Source organism: Coregonus lavaretus, assembly GCF_964263955.1.
Source record: "Coregonus lavaretus genome assembly, chromosome: 24".
NCBI classification, from domain to species: domain Eukaryota; kingdom Metazoa; phylum Chordata; class Actinopteri; order Salmoniformes; family Salmonidae; genus Coregonus; species Coregonus lavaretus.
Genome location: NC_140011.1, coordinates 34178688 through 34198054, shown reverse-complemented (window position 1 = coordinate 34198054; position 19367 = coordinate 34178688). Strand labels below are relative to the sequence as shown.

General features: G+C 44.1%; 1 protein-coding gene across 2 annotated transcripts; it reads right to left on the bottom strand.

Moving 5' to 3' along the window:
* Positions 1–7: 7 nt before the first annotated feature.
* LOC311100169 (WD repeat-containing protein 44-like) lies at positions 8–19244 on the bottom strand. Of its 2 annotated transcripts, none has more exons than XM_084140972.1 (20): positions 18731–19244; positions 18232–18265; positions 17667–17744; positions 8399–9002; positions 7989–8113; positions 7607–7699; positions 7335–7471; positions 5438–5521; positions 5210–5316; positions 4917–5068; positions 4618–4756; positions 4459–4523; positions 4164–4274; positions 3940–4062; positions 3613–3804; positions 3381–3482; positions 1398–1513; positions 1179–1306; positions 927–1073; positions 8–779 (listed from the first exon to the last, which is right to left on the bottom strand). In XM_084140972.1, exons 1-20 carry the CDS (start codon positions 18802–18804, stop codon positions 691–693), a joined length of 2700 nt encoding a protein of 899 aa, XP_083997098.1. In that variant the 5' UTR covers positions 18805–19244; the 3' UTR covers positions 8–690. The 2 variants fall into 2 exon arrangements, with proteins under 2 accessions (XP_083997098.1, XP_083997097.1); XM_084140971.1 differs by having other exon boundaries at positions 4450–4523; positions 18731–19238.
* Positions 19245–19367: the final 123 nt, after the last annotated feature.

The following is a 19367-nucleotide window of genomic DNA, read 5'->3' as shown; positions in this document are numbered from 1 at the left end:
TTAGCCTTTCTAAACAGTATTGGAAACTAGTATTGAAAGGTTTTTACACTCATCTCGATGGAAAAAAATACAATGAGAGCACTTTATAAATGAGAACCATTATCCTTAAAGTGGTTCTGTTTTATTTTTCATTATACAAACACTGACAAAGACACAGATTTGTAACCAAAATGATTGGAGATATGCTTAGTTTTAATTTTAAAACCGTGTCATTCCTGGCAAGAAGGAGAGGGTACTAGAAAAGCAGTGAAGTTCAGAGTAAGACGGTGTGCCCCTTAACTGACAAAAAGCTTAGATTAGTGTCTTAACCATCCACCCCTCAGTTTGCACTTGTTTAACCAGATTGTTTCTGGTCCTACTATACAGTCTGATCCAGTCTCACAAACCTGCTTTACTTTAAACAGTGCACTTGTTCTGTGTAAAAAAAAAAAAAAAAAGAAGAAATGTGACAGGACATTCGTGAGCCGCTTCCTCCATTTACAGTTCACTTCCGCCGCCTTCCCATCATCCTCTACTTTAGGGTCCCTGTTCTCCGTAGGGTAACACCTCCCTCCCGGAGCACTCACCAGTAGAAAATTGGCCGCTTTTAGAAAAATTGGTAGGGCAGCGGGTTGCTCTGCCTCCATGGTAGGACTGTACACTGACAGAGTTCAGTATATGTTCAGGGTGAAGCCTTTAAGGCAGAAGTGCTCAGTACTTTTTTACATTGATGAAAACCTTAATGGCGCCAGTGAAGTCAGCAGAGAGCAGAACCTCTGTATGATCGGTCTTCAGAGCCCCTGTGGAAGAGAAATACCATGTTAAGCATTGAAAGTATACAAGTGTTTTACTATCCACTCAACACATACCATCTATCACTTTATGAGGAGCCCCTCTGATTAGTCTCTCAGCATACAGAAACGGGTATCTAAATCGGCATACTGTACCTGAGGGAATGGTCTCGGAATCAGTGGAGTCCAAGCTTTTACACTCTGCATCGGCCCCAGCCCCCGCTTTCTCTGCCCCTGCCTCCTGGGGGACGATCAGGTTAGGATGGGGTGCGAAAATGGCCGACGTCACTACTGCATTGTGGGCTGAAAGACAAGACACTGGACTTAGTGGAGGGACACTACAATCAAACTAGACTGTTTCATATCACCAACAGTAAAGACCTGAGCACCACTACAGTATCTAGGTACCTTTAATTCCCTCCCAGAAGTCATTGCGGTCTCGTCGTACGGAGGTAAACTTGCTCAGGTCGTGGTAGGTGCTCCAGATGTACACACACTTGTCTTCTGAGCCACTCACAATGAATGAATAGTCATGGCTGGAAAATAAAGAGAGAAGCAGTTCCTTATGGTTTGTTTACCGGCAACATTGAAGAACAACATGGCGGACTGAGGAGGAGCTGTTCTCACCTGAAGCTGGCTTTGATCTGACTACTGCTGTTGACATAACCCTTGTACTTCATGGACAGAGACAGGTCCCTTAGGTCATACAGGCGGATCCTGCAGTCATTGGAGGTTACCAGAATCTAATAACAAAATAAAGAGACTTAGCTAATGGACAGCTGTCACTAGCAATGTACCCTCTAATTTTAAGTTAGTTTCAGACAGTGGTCAAGTAGGCTACTTTGGCTATTTGATCATAATGTAGGCCTACCAGAGTGGCCTACCATCAAAAACTATTGAGAAAATGCATCCCATAACATTTTAACATGATAGCTGTTCTATCATTCAGCCTACAGTAGCAGCCAATGTGTGGTGTTCAATGTAGGCCTACATTCCATGAGACTTTTGAAAAAACATGCAGGGCTTGACATTAACCTGCTCATCCACTTGTCCTTTAGGCAAGGAGGTGACTGAAAATGTTGTGTTTGATGCAAGAAACCACTTTACAAAATAAAATGCATTATTATTCCCATACCATTATTACAGAGAATCAGACAAATGATGTAACCCTCTGCCTATTGGCTACTTAGCTTATTCAAGCCTGTCTCAAAATACAACACTGCCCCTTTAAGACAAAAAAAAAAGCTCTTTACCTAACTGACTTTTCAAAGATGTCTCGAAATTTACTCGTTTTGTGCTCTTGTAGGAAGCAATCACTCCCCCATTGCTGACTACAAATTAGCTATAACTGGGCTAATAACTCACTAACTAACAAAGGATATGAACAAAATGTGCACACGTGGCTACATGCAGCTCTCGCTTTGATCTCAGAACAAGCGCATCTACTCACGACCACTCACGCTGTAAACAGTCCAGTTCAAAGTGAATGGCACAGATCCATACAGTGCATTCGGAAAGTATTCAGACCCCTTGACTTTTTCCACATTTTGTTACATTACAGCCTTATTCTAAAATGGATTAAATAGTTTCCCCCCCCCTCATCAATCAACACACAATACCCCATAATGACTAAACAAAAACAGGTTTATAGACATTTTCGCAAATGTATATAAAAAACCCCCCTGAAATATCACATTTACCTAAGTATTCAGACCCTCTACTCAATACTTTGTTGAAGCACCTTTGGCAGCAATTACAGCCTCGAGTCTTCTTGGGTATGACGCTACAAGCTTGGCACACCTGTATTTGGGGAGTTTCTCCCATTCTTCTCTGCAGATCCTCTCAAGCTCTGTCAGGTTGGATGGGGAGCGTCTCTGCACAGCTATTTTCAGGTCTCTCCAGAGATGTTCGACCGGGTTCAAGTCCGGGCTCTGGCTGGACCTCATAGCAAAGGTTCTGAATACTTACGTAAATACATTTGTTTTTTATTTGTAAAAATGTCTAAAAACCTGTTTTCGCTTTGTCATTATGGGGTATTGTATGTAGATTAAGGAGGATTATATATATATATGTTTAATCCATTTCAGAATAAGGCTGTAACGTAACAAAATATGGAAAAAGTCAAGGGGTCTGAATACTTTCCGAATGCACTGTATATGGCAATGGTCTATTTGCATATAGGCCTACTGCAGCTCTGATTGGTTATGCCGCAACGGTCTGTGTAGAGTAGGGCTGAGTCGTGTGTTTCAATGCAATAGAATCCTACTCCGATGCGTTCTGCCTACAACAAAATATATTGCGTAGTTAGTTATGCATACTTAAGTCTTGCATAGTTTGTTTTGGTATGTTGCATTGAAAGTGGCTAATATTGCGTTGATTCGATCACAATTCCCACAGTAAAGGGAAATGTTAACACTATTAACTAAGGGGGAAAACTCGAGAAAGTTGAGTGAAGTTCAATCTTGTGCTTCTCTGTGTGGGCTGATATTTCTTCTGCGCGGCAGTCCCGGGAGCTGCATGCCCACACACGCGCGCAGCTTAGTGGGAACACTAGTATGTCATCTCCAGAGAGACATGTCTGTGGAAAGTTCATCAGGAGCATGGCTATACCTTGTTCTCTCCAGGCAGAGGCTCGATGCCTGTGATTTTCCGTCCCACTCGGTTCCTGCCTCTGGTCGACCGTACGTGGATCTGGGTGTGGTATTTAAGGCGCTGAAAAAAGAACCAACATTAGAAATGGTGAACCATTTCCAGTGTTCCTCATTTTCATAATTATGTAATAATGATTCTTCACTAGTCCTTCAAACTTGAGGAACAGTGTATAATTCTCCCTCCACTGTACCTCTGTGTCGTAGAAGATGCAGCGGCCATCGTAGGTGCCGATGACAGCGTACTTCCCATTCTGGCAGAAGTTGGCAGCAGTGATGAGGCGTGTTTGTCCGTCCACCTCGTTCCACAGAGCCACCTTCTTGTCTGGGATGTTCCACAGACGCAGTTTCCCATCCAGAGAGCCACTCAGGAAGTACCTGTCATCCTAGGAGAAATAACAGATGATTAGTCTGGCTCTCAGTCTCAGAACACAAATAGAGCCAACTCACTCTGCACAGGTCCATACTTAAACCTAAACGCGCACTAACAAAGGCACACAAGCTCACAGACGCCCACTTACTCTGGGATGGAAAGCGATGGCAGTGACAAAGTCAATATGCTGAAAGCAGCATAGACACTCTCTCCTGGATATGTGCCACAGTCTGACCGTCTTATCCATCGACGAGGAAAGCAGGAAGTAGTTCTGAAATCAAAGAACACAGGGAATATTAGGACACAGTGTACAGACATTTGGGAGTGTTGTTTTTTTTAAACGGGGAGGAGGAAAGGGCTTTGGAGTCTCACCTTTGACCAGGACAGGTCAAGCAAGTCAGCTGTATGACCCTTGTACTTGCAGAAGGGGACTTGGCGGAAAGGGAGATTCTTGTCCTCAGGGTCTTCAGGAACACTGCTCATCTGGGAACAGAAGACACTGTTGTCTATCAGACTGGTGCTGAGGTCTCAACGTTAACACTGATTAAGTTTGACCTTCTAGACAACTGGGTGTGATTGAGATATGACTTCCTCCTTTAGTGGTTTGAGTTAACACAAATAAACCATGCATCTGATTATAAAACAGACGGGTCCTAACCTTACTCACCCCACCATCCGTGTCTGATTTGGAGGAACACAGGCTTTCCTGAGAGGGAGAGGGCGACACACGACCTGGTTGAGAGAGAACATAAGGGGAAAACCATGAAGAACCCACCAAACAAGCATTACATTTACCAAAGGTGAGGTAGAGAGAGAAACTACCTACCTTCAGTGTTGTACTTTGCCCTCATGTTGTTGAAGTAGTCAAAGGCATTTTTCAGAACCCAGATTCGCACCACGTTGTCCTGGCCTGCTGTCGCCAACAGCCTGCCGCAGTGAGAGAACTTCATGGTCCACACAGCACCCTGAGGGCACAACAGAACAAGCGTTTGGCAAATATACATATACTCACGTTTTACATCCACATTCATGGTAACATATGCTTCAGTCATGGCAGTAGTCGATTGTTTAATGGAAAGAAAGCACTGACACATTAACATACACTCAAAACACACACAATCTTACCATGTGCTCTCCGCTCAGGTCCTGGACCACCTTGACCTGATCAAAGTCGAAGGGGCCCTTGAAGCTGTGGGCTGCCTTGAACTTGACAGGCCGGGTGTAGGGCATCCCCTCATCGTCACTGGACGATGGGTCATCCTGGTCGTTATGGAACACTGAGACAACAACCACGCAGTGAGACTAAACAGCAGCAACACTACTGACCAACTGACGAAGAGCAAATACAAAAGGATATCCATCATGAAAACAAGCAGGCATGTGATTGGGGTGGGGGAGGGCTGTGGGGGAGGGCATACCTTCATCACGGACACTCTTCACCTTGTTGACGGCCTTCTCCCCATACTCCTCAGCCAGATGCTTGGCCCTCTTCACAGACTTGCCCAGGAACTTCTTCAGCCGTGTGCTGGGGGAGTGAAGACAGAGGAGACATAAAACTCCATGGACTTCATCACAGGCTCTGTCACAGCAGCAGAGAGGAAAGACCGTAACCACAGCATGAGGCAGGGCACTGTTCCAGCTCTTACGTTTTCTGTTTCAACTTCCCTCCGTCTGTGTCGGTCAGCGGAGCCTGGACCCTGTCATCATCATCGGACTGTGCTGCATCATTCCTGACAGGAAAAAAGGAACAAACAGTGACATCTTCTTTTGCAGTGCTGTATGGGAGTGCTGCCCACTATATCCTTACCAAAGCAATCTGTTAGCACAGGGGAATGAATTTACAGTGGGGAAAAAAAGTATTTAGTCAGCCACCAATTGTGCAAGTTCTCCCACTTAAAAAGATGAGAGAGGCCTGTAATTTTCATCATAGGTACACGTCAACTATGACAGACAAAATTAGAAAAAAAAAATCCAGAAAAATCACATTGTAGGATTTTTAATGAATTTATTTGCAAATTATGGTGGAAAATAAGTATTTGGTCACCTACAAACAAGCAAGATTTCTGGCTCTCACAGACCTGTAACTTCTTCTTTAAGAGGCTCCTCTGTCCTCCACTCGTTACCTGTATTAATGGCACCTGTTTGAACTTGTTATCAGTATAAAAAGACACCTGTCCACAACCTCAAACAGTCACACTCCAAACTCCACTATGGCCAAGACCAAAGAGCTGTCAAAGGACACCAGAAACAAAATTGTAGACCTGCACCAGGCTGGGAAGACTGAATCTGCAATAGGTAAGCAGCTTGGTTTGAAGAAATCAACTGTGGGAGCAATTATTAGGAAATGGAAGACATACAAGACCACTGATAATCTCCCTCGATCTGGGGCTCCACGCAAGATCTCACCCCGTGGGGTCAAAATGATCACAAGAACGGTGAGCAAAAATCCCAGAACCACACGGGGGGACCTAGTGAATGACCTGCAGAGAGCTGGGACCAAAGTAACAAAGCCTACCATCAGTAACACACTACGCCGCCAGGGACTCAAATCCTGCAGTGCCAGACGTGTCCCCCTGCTTAAGCCAGTACATGTCCAGGCCCATCGGAAGTTTGCTAGAGTGCATTTGGATGATCCAGAAGAGGATTGGGAGAATGTCATATGGTCAGATGAAACCAAAATAGAACTTTTTGGTAAAAACTCAACTCGTCGTGTTTGGAGGACAAAGAATGCTGAGTTGCATCCAAAGAACACCATACCTACTGTGAAGCATGGGGGTGGAAACATCATGCTTTGGGGCTGTTTTTCTGCAAAGGGACCAGGACGACTGATCCGTGTAAAGGAAAGAATGAATGGGGCCATGTATCGTGAGATTTTGAGTGAAAACCTCCTTCCATCAGCAAGGGCATTGAAGATGAAACGTGGCTGGGTCTTTCAGCATGACAATGATCCCAAACACACCGCCCGGGCAACGAAGGAGTGGCTTCGTAAGAAGTATTTCAAGGTCCTGGAGTGGCCTAGCCAGTCTCCAGATCTCAACCCCATAGAAAATCTTTGGAGGGAGATGAAAGTCCGTGTTGCCCAGCGACAGCCCCAAAACATCACTGCTCTAGAGGAGATCTGCATGGAGGAATGGGCCAAAATACCAGCAACAGTGTGTGAAAACCTTGTGAAGACTTACAGAAAACGTTTGACCTGTGTCATTGCACACAAAGGGTATATAACAAAGTATTGAGAAACTTTTGTTATTGACCAAATACTTATTTTCCACCATAATTTGCAAATAAATTCATTAAAAATCCTACAATGTGATTTTCTGGAATTTTTTTTCTCATTTTGTCTGTCATAGTTGACATGTACCTATGATGAAAATTACAGGCCTCTCTCATCTTTTTAAGTGGGAGAACTTGCACAATTGGTGGCTGACTAAATACTTTTTTTCCCCACTGTATACAGTAGCTGTACGTTTTTTTACCATATACCAGGGATTGGTGTGAGCCCATGAGATATTAAACTATTTGAAGTAATAGGAGAGCAGTTCTTACGTGATGTACTCCTTAGTCCTCCTCATGATGTGTAATGTGAGTGGGTTGATCCCTGTAGGAAGCTTCTCCTCTGCCTGGATCAGAGGGATCTCCTCCCCAGTGTCCAGATTCTTGATCATCACACTCGCCAGGATCTCCTATTACAGAGATAACACAGCCAATCAATGCATTTGAAACACAAACACTCAAAAAGGGTATGTGTAGACAGAAGAACCTGTACAAAAGGAGCTGATGGCTGGATGAATGGAAGATACAGAGACGAGGATATGTACCTCATCTGTCAGCTCTCTACCAGAGTTGGAGCGTGGGCGCTGAGGACCTAGAGAGTCATCAATGGGACCGGATGCCTGCTCATCCTCATTCTCCTGTGGGAACACACGCACACATTAACTAAGAGAAAGGGGTATTCAAAATTGTTAAAGGCCTGTTGAAAGAGGAGAACATAGAACAAAAAGTAAATCCACACACTGGTATGTTGCTCCCAAAGTGTTTAATCAGAAAAGGAGAACATTTTAACCCGAAACTGGGTCTTCGTCAGGACAAAGTGTTCACCAAGTGCAGAAGAATATATACAGTACATTAGCTTCCTGGGCAACAATTAGTTGACCTGTGCACTGTGCCAATGGAAAGCATGGGAAACAAATGACCACTGACCTGTGCTGTGACCACCTTGTCCCCACTGGTGGCGCTGGCCATGTCCAGAGAGTGCTGCAGATCCTTGGTGATGCCTCTCACTGTGCTACTGGGAGACACCAGGCCACACGGCTCCTCTGCACACACTGGCCAATCACACAGCAGACATGCAGGGTCAAAGGTCAACACAGTAACCTAGTCTCCATGGTTAAACAATAAAATTACCTAAAACCTTAATATTAATAGAAATTATCATTAGTAGGTGTGGGGACAGAAGTGAACATTTGTGAGAACAGTTATGAGAGGTCAATGTGTTAAGCACAATGTATTTACTCTATGCAGGAATTTTTTTTATTGACATGCATATCAGCATTCAGTCTATTGACCTTATGCTATTGGGTGTGTGGAGAAACAAGAACAGCGTTATTTACCTTCCAGTCCTGTGGGACTCATACACTCCTGGGACTTCTTGCTGAGGGGTAGAGCAGGTCGGGATGGGGGAGGCGGTCGTGGAGGAGGAGCTCCGCTGGGAGGGGGTGGGCGTGAGGGTGGAGGCTTCTTGGTGCTGGCCACAATGTCAGGCTCTACAGTGAATTGCCGTGGGGGTTTAGAAGGCCCAGGGTCGGTGGAGTCAGCCGGCTTCTTGTCTGTGAGGGGGACCTGGTCTAGGATGTCTGCTGGTATCTGCTCCCTGTCCTCTGCAGACACCCGTGGCAGGTCAGGGAGGTCTGGTTGACTCTGGCCCTGCCCCAGGGTGCTGGTGATGTCTGGGGGCTGGACGTGCTCCTGTGACCCAGACGACGGGCCGGGGATGTCTGGGAGAGCCATGGAACACACTCCCTGCTGTTCCTGAGGCTGCTCTGATCTCTCAACCACAGGCTGAGGTTCCACAGCAGGATGCTCTGGTTCTACAGGGGCCTCATTCTCCTTCTTCACCTCTGACTCTGACCTTGTATCAACATCCCTCTCTCCCATCAGCAGAGCCTCCTCCGCCACACTTCCCTTCTGGCTCTCCTCAATGATGCTGTCGATGATCTAGGAGGAACAAGACATCACAGATGAAAAAATCATCAGAAGTGAAACAGGATGTTCCTCTAATGAGGAGTTTGTCCTAGTATTGTGTGGTCCTAGCAGTGTTCAGTGCATTCGGAAAGTATTCAGACCCCTTAACTTTTTCCACATTTTGTTATGTTACAGCCTTATTCTAAAATTGATTAACATATTTTTTCCTCAATCTACACACTATACCCCATAATGACAAAGCGAAAACAGGTTCAGAAATTTTGGCAAATGTATTACAGATAAAAAACAGAAATACCTTATTTACATAAGTATTCAGACCTTTTGCTATGAGAATCGAAATTAAGCTCAAGTGCATCCGGTTTCCATTGATCATCCTTGAGGTTTCTACAACTTGATTGGAGTCCACCTGTGGTAAATTCAATTGATTGGACATGTGTGTGCCTTTCCAAATCATGTCTATATAAAAGGTCCCACAGTTGACAGTGCATGTCAGAGCAAAAACCAAGCCATGAGGTCGAAGGAATTGTCCGTAGAGCTCCGAGACAGGATTGTGTCGAGGCACAGATCTGGGGAAGGGTCCCAAAACATTTCTGCATCATTGAATGTCCCCAAGAACACAATGGCCTCCATGATTCTTAAATGGAAGAAGTTTGGAACCACCAAGACTCTCCCTAGAGCTGGCCACCCGGTCAAACTGAGCAATCGGGGGAGAAGGGCCTTCGACAGGGAGGTGACCAAGAACCCAATGGTCACTCTGACAGCGCTCCAGAGTTCCTCTGTGGAGATGGGAGAACCTTTCAGAAGGACAACCATCTCTGCAGCACTCCACCAATCAGGCCTTTATGGTAGAGTGGCCCGACGGAAGCCACTCCTCAGTAAAAGGCACATAACAGCCCGCTTGGAGTTTGCCAAAAGGCACCTAAAGGACTCTGACCATGAGAAACAAGATTCTCTGGTCTGATGAAACCAAGATTGAACTCTTTGGCCTGAATGGCAAGCGTCACGTCTGGAGAAAACCTGGCACCATCCCTACGGTGAAGCATGGTGGTGGCAGCATAATGCTGTGGGGATGTTTTTCAGTAGCAGGGACTGGGAGACTAGTCAGGATCGCGGGAAAGATGAACAGAGCAAAGTACAGAGAGATCCTTGATGAAAACCTACTTCAGAGTGCTCAGGATCTCAGACTGGGGTGAAGGTTCACCTTCCAACAGGACAACAACCCTAAGCACACAGCAAAGACAACGCAGCAGTGGCTTCAGGACAAGTCTCTGAATGTCCTTGAGTGGCCCAGCCAGAGCCCGGACTTGAACCCGATCGAACATCTCTGGAGAGACCTGAAAAGAGCTGTGCAGCGATGCTCCCCATCCAACCTGACAGAGCTTGAGAGGATCTGCAGAGAAGAATTGGAGAAACTCCCCAAATACAGGTGTGCCAAGCTTGTAGCGTCATACCCAAGAAGACTCAAGGCTGTAATCGCTTCCTAAGGTGCTTCAACAAAGTACTGAGTAAAGGGTCTGAATACTTATGTAAATGTGATATTTGCTTTTATTTTTTTTATAAATAAGCAACATTTTCTAAAACCTGTTTTTGCTTTGTCATTATGGGGTATTGTGTGTAGATTGAGCATTATATATACATTTTTTTTTAAATCAACTTTACAATAAGGCTGTAATGTAACAAAATGAAGGGGTCTGAATACTTTCCAAATGCACTGTATTCTCTGATAAACAGCATTGGGGGCTTTCCCCTCACTTAAGGTGAAAGAGGGATGCAGAGAAGGATTACAGACAGACACGTTGAGGGGCTGTGTGCGTTGATCTTAAAGAGCGACTGCCCCTAAAAACCAACTAATCCCTTTGAAAACGGCCTATGTGGCATCAATACGAGTCAGAAACATTTATTATAGTGTCAAAATTGACTACAAAGTGTAAATAGAATCATTGAGAAACAGAAAAATATTTTTTCCATAAAATGTTTGAATTTAACTAGTTTTCATTGACAAAGCAGATAAAGCGTTTTTATCAAAGCAATCACTTTTCCATGTGAAAACACAGAATCCTCCTCATCACTCCACATGCTTGATTACGTCCCTTTTGTTTTGAGCCGACTTCACCGTCGACCAGAGCGGGGAACTTGGCTCACGCCTGGGAGCCAAGTGCATTCACTTTTCACTCTGTTCAAACTCCTCCCACCGGGTTAACCCAGGCCAGAAAAACGAACCCCCTCCATGGGGAGCCGTTATTTCATTGCCCCCAATGCGTTCAAAGGATCACGGTCGTTTGTGACTGAAAAGCCCTATATGGATTGACCAACTATGCCCTGCCGAAGGACGCCATCATGCAGAATAGGTGGTTGGAGTTAGTTGGTCCCCGGAGCAGTGGTGGTGAGTATACCGGTATCTAGACCATAGACTGGTAGTTATGTATATTTTGATAACCATGATCACTATCATTTCTAGCTGGCTAACGTTAGCCTATCACAATAAAACTCAGATTTGTCTTAGAAACACGATAACATTTCACAAGAAAGCAAATAATTAGTAGGAAATCCTTTTGTCATAATTGTGATGTCGCCAGATTGACTTTAGATGCTGTATATCTTTAGCCAGTTAACTAAGACTAAGACTGAGGGGACCACCGTATTTTACGAGCTTTGATCATGCTCTCCATAGCCAATGTGAGCAAGACCTTTAAACAGGTCAACATTCACATGGCCGTGGGGCCAGACGGATTACCAGGACGTGTCCTCAGAGCATGCGCAGACCAACTGGCAAGTGTCTTCAGTGACATTTTCAACCTCTCCCTGACTGAGTCTGTAATAACTACATGTTTCAAGCAGACCACCATAGTCCGTGTGCTCAAGAACGCGAAGGTAACCTGCCTAAATGACTACCGCCCCGTGGCACTCACATCGGTAGCCATGAAGTGCTTTGAAAGGCTGGTCATGGCTCACAACACCATCATCCCAGAAACCCTAGACCCACTCCAATTCGCATATTGCCCCAACGATCCACAGATGACACAATCAATTGCACTCCACACTGCCCTTTCCCACCTGGACAAAAGGAACACCTATGTGAGAATGCTTTTCATTGACTACAGCTCAGCGTTCAACACCATAGTGCCCACAAAGCTCATCACTAAGCTAAGGACCCTGGGACTAAACTCCCTCTGCCACTGGATCCTGGACTTCCTGACGGGCCACCCCCAGGTGGTAAGGGTAGGCAACAACACATCTACCACGCTGATCCTCAACACAGGGGCCCCTCAGGGGTGCATGCTTAGTCCCCTCCTGTACTCCCTGTTCACCCACGACTGCGTGGCCAAGCACGACTCCAACACCATCATTAAGTTTGCCGACGACACAACGGTGGTAGGTCTGATCACCGACAACGATAAGACAGCCTATAGGAAGGAGGTCAAAGACCTGGAAATGTGGTGCCAGGAAAACAAGCTCTCCCTCAACATGAGCAAGACGAAGGTGCTGATCGTGGGCTACAGGAAAAGGAGGGCCGAACAGGCCCCCATTCACATCAACGGGGCTATAGTGGAGCAGGTCGAGAGCTTCAAGTTCTTTGGTGTCCACATCACCAACGAACTATTATGGTCCAAACACACCAAGACAGTCGTGAAGGAGGTATATCTCACTGGTCATCCCCAAAGCCAACACCTCCTTTGGCCGCCATACCTTCCAGTTCTCTGCTGCAAATGACTGGAACGAACTGCAAAAATCTCTGACGCTGGAGACACTTATCTCCCTCACTATCTTTAAGCATCAGTTGTCAGAGCAGCTTACCGATCACTGCACCTGTACACAGCCCATCTGTAATTAGCCCACCCAACTACCTCATCCCCATATTGTTATTTATTTTGCTCATTTGCACCCCAGTATCTCTATTTGCACATCATCTTCAGCACATCTATCACTCCAGTGTTAATACTAAATTGTAATTATTTTGCACTATGGCCTATTTATTGCCATACCTCCATAACTTACTACATTTGCACACACTGTATATAGATTTTCTATTGTGTTATTGACTGTACGTTTTGTTTATTCCATATGTAACTCTGTGTTGTTGTTTTTAAATCGCACTGCTTTGCTTTATCTTGGCCAGGTCGCAGTTGTAAATGAGAACTTGTTCTCAACTGGCTTACCTGGTTAAATAAAGGTGAAATAAAAAATTTAATTAAGAAGGGCACGACAACGCCTATTCCCCCTCAGGAGACTGAAAAGATTTGGCATGGGTCCCCAGATCCTCAAAACGTTCTACAGCTGCACCATCGAGAGCATCCTGACCAGTTGCGTCACCGCCTTGTATGGCGACTGCTCAGCATCCGACCGTAAGGCGCTACAGAGGGAAGTGTGTACGGCCCTGTGCATCACTGGGGCCAAGCTTCCTGCCATCCAGGACCTCTATACTAGGCAGTGTCAGAGGAAGGCCCAAAAAATTGTCAAAGACTCCAGTCACCCAGGTCATAGAGTGTTCTCTCTGCTACCGCACGGCAAGCGGTACCGGAGCCCTAAGTCTAGGTCCAAAAGGCTCCTTAACAGCTTCTACCCCCAAGCCATAAGACTGCTGAACAATTAATCAAATGGCCACCCGGACTATTTACATTGACCCCCCTCCCCTTTGTTTTTACACTGCTGCTACTCGCTGTTTATTATCTATGCATAGTCACTTTACCCCTACCTACATGTACAAATTACCTCAATTAGCTGTACCTCCGCACATTGACTCGGTACAGGTACCACCTGTATATAGCCTCGTTATTGTTACTTTTTTTTTTTTACTTGAGTAAAAAAAAGATTTACTCCATTTTCTGAAAACTGCATTGTTGGCTAAGGCCTTGTAAGTGAGCATTTCACAGTAATGTATTCGGCACGTGACAAATACAATTTGATATTTGATTTGATTTAGTAACAGTAATGGTAACTTTGGCAACTCTCTAAAGTAAATTTGAGGACATAATATGGCAAAGTTGTTTCCTCCTAATTATTTGCCTACTTTAGCCATGTCATGGTATTTCCATGTCACTAATAGTGTAAATTAGATGAAACCTTAACATTAGCCTCCGAGGTGCAACCCATGTCTAGGGCACAAATACATATTGGATGCAGCTCTGGTGGTACTACATAACTCATGTCTGACTACAACAGTGTACTAAATAGCAGCAACAAACTCAAACTAACCCAGTGCCATAGCAAAATATGTCACAGTTGGTTGCATAGTGTAACGGCATCACCGGCCTGAATCTAATCCAATCTGGAGCCAGTCAGTCTGTAAAGCATAGAATTAGCTTCCAAACGAGATTGTTATTTCTCGAGCTATGTTTATAATTGAAGGATGATGACAATCGTTGACCCTGTTTTTCCTGTTAGAAAGAATACCAAAAAAACAAAATCACACAAAAAAAATACAAAATAAAAGTAACAAATAAAGAGCAGCAGTAAAAAGAACAATAGCGAGGCTATATACAGGGGGTACCGGTACCGAATCAATGTGCGGGAGCACCGGTTAGTCGAGATAATTAAGGTAATATGTACATGTAGGTAAAGTGACTATGCATAGGTAATAAACAGAGAGTAGCAGCAGCATAAAGGGGGGGGCAATGCAAATAGTCTGGGTAGCCATTTGATTAGATGTTCAGGAGCCTCTTGGATCTAGACTTGGCGCTCCGGTACCGCTTGCCGTGCGGTAGCAGAGAGCACAGTCTATGACTAGGGTGGCTGGAGTCTTTGACAATTTTGAGGGCCTTCCTCTGACACCGCCTTGTATAGAGGTCCTGGATGGCAGGAAGCTTGGCACCAGTGATGTACTGGGCTGTACGCACTACCCTCTGTAGTGCCTTGCGGTCGGAGGCCGAGCAGTTGCCATACCAGGCATTGATGCAACCAGTCAGGATGCTCTCGATGGTGCAGCTGTAGAACCTTTTAAGGACCCATGCCAAATATTTTCAGTCTCCTTAGGGGGGAATAGGTTTTGTCATGCCCTCTTCAAGACTGTCCTGGTGTACTTGGACCATGTTAGTTTGTTGGTGATGTGGACACCAAGGAACTTGAAGCTCTTAACCTGCTCCACTACAGCCCCCTCGATGAGAATGGGGGCGTGCTCGGTCCTCTTCTTTTTCCTGTAGTCCACAATCATCTCCTTTGTCCTGAGCAGTGAATTTCAAACATATTCAACCACAAAAACCAGGGAGGTTTTCTAATGCCTCGCAAAGAAGAGCACCCATTGGTAGAATGCATGGTGCTCTTCATGGTGAAGGTATTAAATACACCTTGGACGGTGTATCAATACACCCAGTCACTACAAAGATACAGGCATCCTACCTAACTCAGTTGCCAGAGAAGAAGGAAAACCGCTCAGTGATTTCACCATGAGGCCAATGGTGACTTTAAAACAGTTACATAGTTTATTGGCTGGGATAGGAGAAATTTGAGGATGGATCAACAACATTGTAGTTACTCCACAATACTAACCTAATTGACAGAATGAAAAGAAGGAAGCCTGTACAGAATAAAAAATATTCCAAAACATGCATCCTGTTTACAAAAAGGCACTAAATTAATACTGCAAAGAATGTGGGAAAGCAATATTTGTTTTTGTCCTGAATACAAAGTGTTATGTTTGGGGCAAATCCAATACAACACATTTCTGAGTACCACTCGCCATATTTTCATGCATAATGGTGGCTGCATCATGTTATGGGGCGGCAGGTAGCTTAGTGGTTAAGAGCGTTGTGCCAGTAACCGAAAGGTTGCTGGTTCTAATCCCCAAGCCGACTAGGTGAAAAATCTGTTGATGTGCCCTTGAGCAAGGCACTTAACCCTAATTGCTCCTGTAAGTCGCTCTGGATATGAGCGTCTGCTAAATGACTAAAATGTTATGGGTATGCTTGTAATCGTTACAGACTAGGGAGTTTTCAGGATAAAAAAAGAAACGGAATGGAGCTAAGCACAGACAAAATCCTAGAGGAAGGCCTGGTTTAGTCTGCTTTCCACCAGACACTGGGAGATGAATTCACCTTTCAGCAGAACAATAACTTAAAACACAAGGCCAAATATATACTGGCGTTGCTTATCAAGTAGACAGTGAATGTTCCTGAGTGGCCGACTTAAAGTTTTTACTTAAATCTACTTGAAAATCTATGGTAAGACCTGAAAATGGTTGTCTACTAATGATCAACAACCAATTTGACAGAGTTTGAAGAATGTTGAAAATAATAATGGGAAAATGTTGCACAATCCAGGTGTGGAAGCTCTTAGAGACTTTCCCAGAAAGACTCACCACTGTAATTGTTGCGAAAGGTGCTTCTACAAAGTATTAACTCAGGAGTGTGAAAACCTATGTAAATGAGATATTTCTGTATTTCATTTTCAATAAATTTGCTAAAATGAAAAAAACATATTTAATCATTTTTTTATTCAGGCTGTAACAAAACAAAATGTGGAATAAGTTAAGGGTTATGAATACTCTCTGAAGGCACTGTATGTGTTCACAGATACATGAGACCTGGCACTCAACACATCCACAATGAGGTGATTACTAATAATTCAGTATAGCACAAATGTCCAGTAATAGCAACACCCTTTTCATTCCATGTATCACTGATGAACTCTGCCTATTTCTGCAGATGGACTGGAGATGCTTTTGCCAGACGGCAGCCTCAGTCATTTGATGGGGAGACTATAACAGGGTAGGTTTTATCTGACCTGTTCAAACTTCGACACAGTACCTGTTTGTTTGTCAGTCAGATATTACCTATCCTATCCTAACTGTCATTGGTAATAGAACAGTGACTGTGTTCACAGAAACATGTATGGAGCCAGCACATGGAGACTTGATGGTCCAGACTGACAAACAGGCTTGATACTGATGTCTCTGAATGGAGAGAGACTTGGCACTACGCATTCAAATTTGCCAAGGTAGCCCCATTACTACGAAACAAAATGCCAATAGGCACAGTATGTGTATCGACTGGGAATGACAATGAAAGATGCACATTGTTATATTAGCAGAACACTGCTTCTATGTTATTATGTTTATTCTACATGGACCTGTTACTACATTTGAAAGTTATCAAAACACTTCGTTTAGAATATCTACATAAATTCAGAAATTGCATTCTTCTCATATTACTCTGTAGGCTACTGACCTATTCAAAGCTTCCTCCGGCATCTCACCATACATCTGCCTGTAGTTGTTGAACTCAACCTGCAGGAGGTTTGTTTGATGTGATTGAGTGCGGGGAAACAGTTGCGGGCAAGGTTCTGACAGAAGGGTGTGTCAAGAAACACCCACATCAAACCACACCCCCAAGCCAACTCACGTTTGGCTTCCGTCATGGCCGCCAGCATTTATTGAGGAGCAAGCCAAAACACAGGTGCAGTTCCCCTTTAATGACCTAGACCACTTAGTGGTGTGATACACCCCTCACTGGCAGTGACTCCATAGAACAGTGACAGACTAGCCACATTTACATAAAGCCCAGAACCCAGCCACCATAAAAAAAATAAACATTTAGACATGAACAACACATACTTAGGGGCTCAGTGACTATAAACAAATCACAGGGAATAAAACAACACTTTTTTCATAATGACAATCACAATGCCCCATCTGTATAGGGATTAATGAGCATTAGCGTAGATTTGAAGATAAGGAGGGAATACCTGGATGGAGTCATCTTGGCGTACCTCAGGTGGGGCCAGCCCAACAGCCACGTCCTCTGGTGGGCTCTCTACCACCCCCTGCAGGAACACAAAGCGAAGGTACAAGGAGACTGAAAGGGAGAATCAAACACTCTATACTTCTATAAACTAGCACCTCATACAGTGCATCCACACACTTTAAGATGCTGGGATGTGCTCATGTTTTGTAATATTTTACTAGTAAATGAGATGACAATGTCCTGAATAGAGTCTTTAAAACACAACTTCACTGGCAACTCAGGACGTGCAGTAGCAAACTGCTTATTGCAAACAATCCCAGGTAAAGCTGTGTTTTGGGTTAACTTTCACCTCAATAGAGCTCTTAAAGGCCATCCTCTAGCTCATTTGAAAGTAGTTACCCAGAGTCTCCAGCAGCTATGCCTTTTAAGTAATGATTAAACTAAAACCAACACTCTGGGTTACAGTCTTTGATATGGCAATCCAAAGTTAAACTTCACTCTTTAAAGAGATGGTTGTTAGAAACAAATGTTCAAAACTGTAAAATGCTAGTAAGAAGAAGACATACCTGAGGTGTGGGAAGAACAAACTTTGTTGGTGTCCTAAGCAATAAAAAAGACATGAAAGTCTGTTAGTCACAAGACTAGTCCTGATATGGTTGTGTGTGTGTCAAAAAGACATCAATCAGACTTCTCTCTGCCTTACACTTTGACCCCTATATTGTCATCGTGAAAACAATGACAATATAGGGGTCCAAGTGTAAGGTAGACTTGGGCAATTGATCTCCACACAACCTTTGCCTCGTTAAAAAGATGGGAGTAGAGTAAGACCAGGCAAAATCATCCAGACAGATGGCATCGTCGTTGTTATTATTGTTGTCAAATAATGATAACTAATGTTGTTCCTTTATTAGCTACAGAAGAAACACAATGTATGAACAAAATAATGTTATCTCTTGCTAACATATGGTGCAATTCAATGGCCAGCATCATCTTCATAGCTGAGAATGTTTCAATACCAATCACAGCATATACACATACATAGCTGTAAGTAGAAATGTCACTTACAATTTAGGAGATGGAGTAAAATGTACGTCTTCAGCAGCATCGTAGAATTCCTCTGTGTCACTATCTGACGCCATTTAGCTAACTAACGTGAACTAGCTAGCTAGATAGTTTAGATGCATGCAGGGCCTCTACGATAAGGGAAATCGCTGCAATATTTAGATGTGTTCGGTTCGAAGTGATGAAGACTTCCAATTTGTGCAGCAAATAAAAAGGTCCTCGACTGAAAACTCACTTATTTCGCTAGGATACACCCATATGTTGCTACTAGCTAATACATGGGAGAGGCCACTCACCTGTGTGTACTAGGTACTCCTGGCTGCTAACGTAACCAGCTAGCTAACGACGTTAGTTAACGCTAGTTTTAACCTAGCTAACTACCAAGTTTCTTGAATCAATTCATAAATAAATACTCCGAACTAAAGGTCTAACGATAAAAACGACTGCCCATCCCCGTCTTCCTCACACAAAAAAGGGGGCTGCAGCCAAGCCAAACATAGCTAGCTAGTGTAATCACAAACAAGGAAGAACGCCCCAAAATAATTATAATGCATACGGAAATCTCGCGATAATTTATCTGACAGCTTCCAAGACCCCTCCTCTCTTCTCCTTCTCTTCTCTTGTTTTGTGTTCACACCTG